Source organism: Silene latifolia, chromosome 7 (genome assembly GCF_048544455.1).
Source record: "Silene latifolia isolate original U9 population chromosome 7, ASM4854445v1, whole genome shotgun sequence".
Taxonomy (NCBI): domain Eukaryota; kingdom Viridiplantae; phylum Streptophyta; class Magnoliopsida; order Caryophyllales; family Caryophyllaceae; genus Silene; species Silene latifolia.
The window spans coordinates 91716333-91720874 of NC_133532.1; the positions used below are offsets into that span (position 1 = coordinate 91716333).

The 4542-nt window shown below is 40.9% G+C and overlaps 1 protein-coding gene across 1 annotated transcript; it reads left to right on the forward strand.

The window, feature by feature from the left end:
* Positions 1 to 994: 994 nt before the first annotated feature.
* LOC141590355 (uncharacterized) lies at positions 995 to 1486 on the forward strand. Its single transcript, XM_074410952.1, has one exon. The coding sequence runs from the start codon at positions 995 to 997 to the stop codon at positions 1484 to 1486; it is 492 nt and encodes a 163-aa protein (XP_074267053.1).
* Positions 1487 to 4542: the final 3056 nt, after the last annotated feature.

The window sequence follows — 4542 nt, forward strand, 5'->3', positions numbered from 1 at the left end:
ACTAAAATTAGACAGATAAATCTCATTTTTTGCCTCCCTGTGGAGATCGACCCTACTTACCGCTAGCTTCTGTTAGTAGTACTTAGGTATTTATTTTTGGTACCTGACGACGGTATCACCTACTTACCGCTGACTTCTGTTAGTTGTACTTAGGTATTTTATTTTTGGTACGAAACGACAGTATCAGCCTTTAAGGATGCTTACACCATGGGGTGGGATGCTTGAGTCGGGTAGCGGTCTTGACGCCGGATTGCTTCGTATAGGTATGTTATCGTCGTCATCATCGTCATCGTTGTTTTCAGTTAGGTTTGTAGTGGTAGTAATAGATGGTTGGTTTGTTGGTTGGTTGTTTGATACTAAATAAAAATCATAAGGTAGAGAGAGAATATAGAGAGAGAAAAAGCTCTGAAATTTAGAAGAATCGTTCTAGGGTTTCGTGATAATGGCAAAAGCAAGAAAACAATATCAAAATAATTCTAAAAATAGTAATAAAAATTCTAAAAACTGTAACAAAAACTACGATGCTCAACAAGCAGCTGAAGAAGAACATCTTCAATCAGAGACAGAGGCAACGGAATCTAGGGCAAGGGTGTTGGATTTTACTGCAGAGAACCTTGAACCATATGATCTGGATGAAGATTTGGAGCTTCTTCAAGAAGAGGAGGAGGTGCAGGAAGAAGTCGTGCCTGCTGCCACTGAGGATGTTGTTCCTAAAGAATAATCTGGTGAGTGGACTGAAGTTCCTCGTAAAAATTCTTCACCTTTACTCAAATTAACCTTAGATGATGTTAAGGATGAGATTAATTATTGGTCTACATCTATTTTTGGCTATGTTGTTGGAGCAAATCCTCCGTGGAATGTGTTGGATGGTTTTATCAAAAGAATGTGGAAAGAGGATGAGTACAACCAAGTGTCCTTTTTGCCTAATGGAATTTTTCTCGTAATATTTAAGACTAAGGCCATTCAATAGAGAGTTTTACATCAAGGGTATATAATGTTTGACAACAAACCTGTCATAATTAGAGAATGGACTCCCACAACTGACATGGTTAAGGAAAAACTTGAGAAACTTCCTATTTGGGTGAAGTTTGTAGGTTTAGACCTTAAGTTCTGGGGTAAAACCTATTTACATAAACTGGGGGGTCAAATTGGGACAGTTATTAGAAGGGATGAAGCCACTGAGAAGAAAATGTTTCTGGGTTATGCACGACTGATGATTGAAGTTAAGGTTAACCAACAATTTCCTGAATCATTGAGTTTCATGGATGAGGAAGGAAAAGAGAGGAAAGTGAGATTGGAGTATGATTGGCTTCCTATGACCTGTAACACTTGCAGGGGTATAGGACATGCTACAGGGCAGTGCAGAAAGAAGGCTAACACTCAGAAAGTCACACAGGTGTGGAGGAAGAAAGTTGTCCCTGCTGCAACTGTTTTAGCTACCCCAAAAGATGGTGTGGTTGGAACTATTGGAGCCAACAGGGGGTAGTCTCCTGCTCAGACTACATCTAGACTGAGTAGACAGGATACTCATCCTCCTATTTCTACACCTGGTAGTCACTCTTATGTTGAATCTGTTAAAATGTCTCTAAGGAAGGATAAGGATAATGTTGAAACTAATCTGGAGATGGGCAGTGTTCCAAGGAATACATGTGATCATGGTTAGATTAGGTTTCTAGAATGTTAGGGGCCTCAATAAACTTAATAAGCAGATGGACATTAGGAGATTCCTGCATTTAAATAAGTTAGAGTTATTTGGGTTGATTGAAACTAGGGTGAAACAAAATAAATGGTCGAAAGTAAGTAATTTCATTAGTAATTGTTGGTCTGTATGCACTAATCATCAAAGTCATAAAGGGGGTAGAATATGGGTTCTTTGGAATCCCCAAGCTCTCACTTTAGACATTCAGCATATCTCTGCTCAACTGTTCATGCTAAGATTACTGATAGAGGAAGGAATTTGACTTATTGGGTTACTTTTGTTTATGGGTTAAACAAAGCAGTTGATAAGAAGGTGTTGTGGAGTACTTTAGAAAACTATCATAAGATTAATCCAGGGGCTTGGCTAATTGGTGGTGATTTTAATAACGTTTTGTTTCCTAATGAAAGGATTGGGGCTACCATTACTAGTGCTGAACTGGCTCCTTTCCAGCATTGTGTTCAGGCTTGTGGTGTTGAGGATATTAAGGTTGTAGGCTCTTTTTTCACTTGGACGAACAAGCAAGAGGCACATTCTAGGGTCTACAGTAGGATTGACAGAGCCCTTATTAATGATGCTTGGCTGAATCTATTCCCTGAATCTTTTGCCAACTTTCTGCCTGAATGTAATACTCCGTATTTATGGTCTTGGGGGTACTCTATCGAGTAGCCCTTACTCTGTCGAGTAAGGGTATGTTGCAGAATAAAATAGTTTCTGACCTGTTGGGCACTCGATCGAGTAGTGGGGCACTCGATCGAGTAGAAATACTCGATCGAGTACCTTGGGTACTCGATCGAGTGTCCGGTTTATCGGGGGGTTTTTCTCGGGTTTTGTTAATTACGCGATTAAGGTATTTAAATCAATTCGTCTTTATTCTAAATCACTTTTTACAAAACCTAAAACCTGTTTAAGAGAGAAAGCAACTTGTCTTCTTCCTAAACGCGTTCTTGACAATTCCCGGAGTTCAGACGGTCGGATTGCATCGTAGTTTGTGTCGTTGGATTCCTTGCGTCGAGGGTAAGCTTTTAATATAATTTATATACCGTTTTGTTAAGATTGATGAAACCCTAATTTGGGATTTGGGGATTGTTATGAGTAGTATTTGAGTAGTGGTCTTTATGTGTTATATGTTAGGAGGAGAATTCGTAGAAGAGGCGTTTTGAGGCAGTTGTAGATACCGTCTGCGTGTTGTGCTTTCCGGTAGGATTTCCTACTCGCATTAGTCCCATAATGGGATATTGGTGATGTGCTTAGTTAGTTGATCGATATGATGATTGTATTTGTGATTGTGATTGTGGTTGTGTTCGTTGATGGCTCTCGAGATGCGTTCTCGGGTGAGTGGGGTCACTTGCGGGAGTGATCTCACGCCCTAGTTCGCCTATACATGGAACCCGCCACAGAAGGGATGTGCACATTAATGAGCGGGGTTATCGCTCGTACGATGAGCGGGGCTTAGGTGGGAACAGGCTGCGTCCCCATCGCGGCTAGTCCATGGACGATCGATGATTGAGACGGTTGGTTGGATGTGGTTGTGTGTGTGTGATGATTCAATTTGTCTGTTTGTCTTGTTGTTGTTATCTATTTTGGATTGTGTGATTAGTACGACCCGGTGTTGTTTTGTAAAACTGCGGTGATCCATTCGGGGATGGTGAGCGGATATTGAGCGGAGTATAGAGATGATACGGGGATAGGCCGGGATAACCACGACATGACGATAGAGTCTTCCATTTGTAGTTTAGCTTTTATTTCTATTTCGATTGAGAACATTAGTTTGAATAATGTATCGTACCTATCGCTTGGTTTCGAGGATTGTATTCATTCATTAAAGTATTTATAATAAATGTTGTTTTTTTTTTGTCTATTTGATTATCATGCCTCGGGCAACCGAGATGGTGATGTCTTCATACCTGAGTGGTCCTGGTAAGGCACTCGGAGTATGGGGGTGTTACAAATGGTATCAGAGCGACGATCCTGAAACCTGTAACCAATGAACTTAATGAACATAGGAGTCAATTAAAATGAACCCGGGGTAAAAGTTGTAGGAGCTAGTGCAAAGGCTTGGGAGACGTCCTAAAGTCGCAAGGGTCGCCCTACAACTTTGAACCGGTCACATGGGAACGTGTTTGTTGAGTCGTCTATGTGATTGTTTAACTTATGCAACAATGTGATGAAGTGTGAGGGTTGTTTGGTGTTGAAATAAGAAGTTGAGCATGTGAAAGAAAATGATATGTGGAACATGTTAATTAGATGATAGCATGTTGAGGTGTTTACGATGTGGCTTTTATAGCATGATGATTTGATTTTATTGATAAGTAGAATGGATGCGTAGCATATTGATTATGGTATCATGCGATTTATATAAAATTTAACATGTTAGTATGTGACGTAATATGCGGGTAGCTTTTACGTAATAATGATACTTGATCGAGTGAGACTAACTCGATCGGATAGGTTTTTGACGATTTTGGACCAGAATCGAGTTTTGGGAGCACTCGATCGAGTAACTAGGGTACTCGATCGAGTAGAAAATCACTCGATCGAGTAGCCTAGATACTCGATCGAGTGGGTTGAGATCGAAGGTCATTTGGTTCGGAGTTTGGGTACTCGATCGAGTACATGGGGGCACTCGATCGAGTAGCCCGTTACTCGATCGAGTGGGTTTGGATACTCGATCGAGTGGGTTACGGGCAACGCGTGTTCGTGTTTTGAGGATTAGTACGCGTGTTTATGTTTATCCCTTCTTCTATAGCTTCAAGATGCCGCCCAAGAGAAACGCTTTGTACGCGAGAGCTGAGGTTATGACTACGGATGACATCGTTAAAATGTTGGAACACCAAGACGCTCTT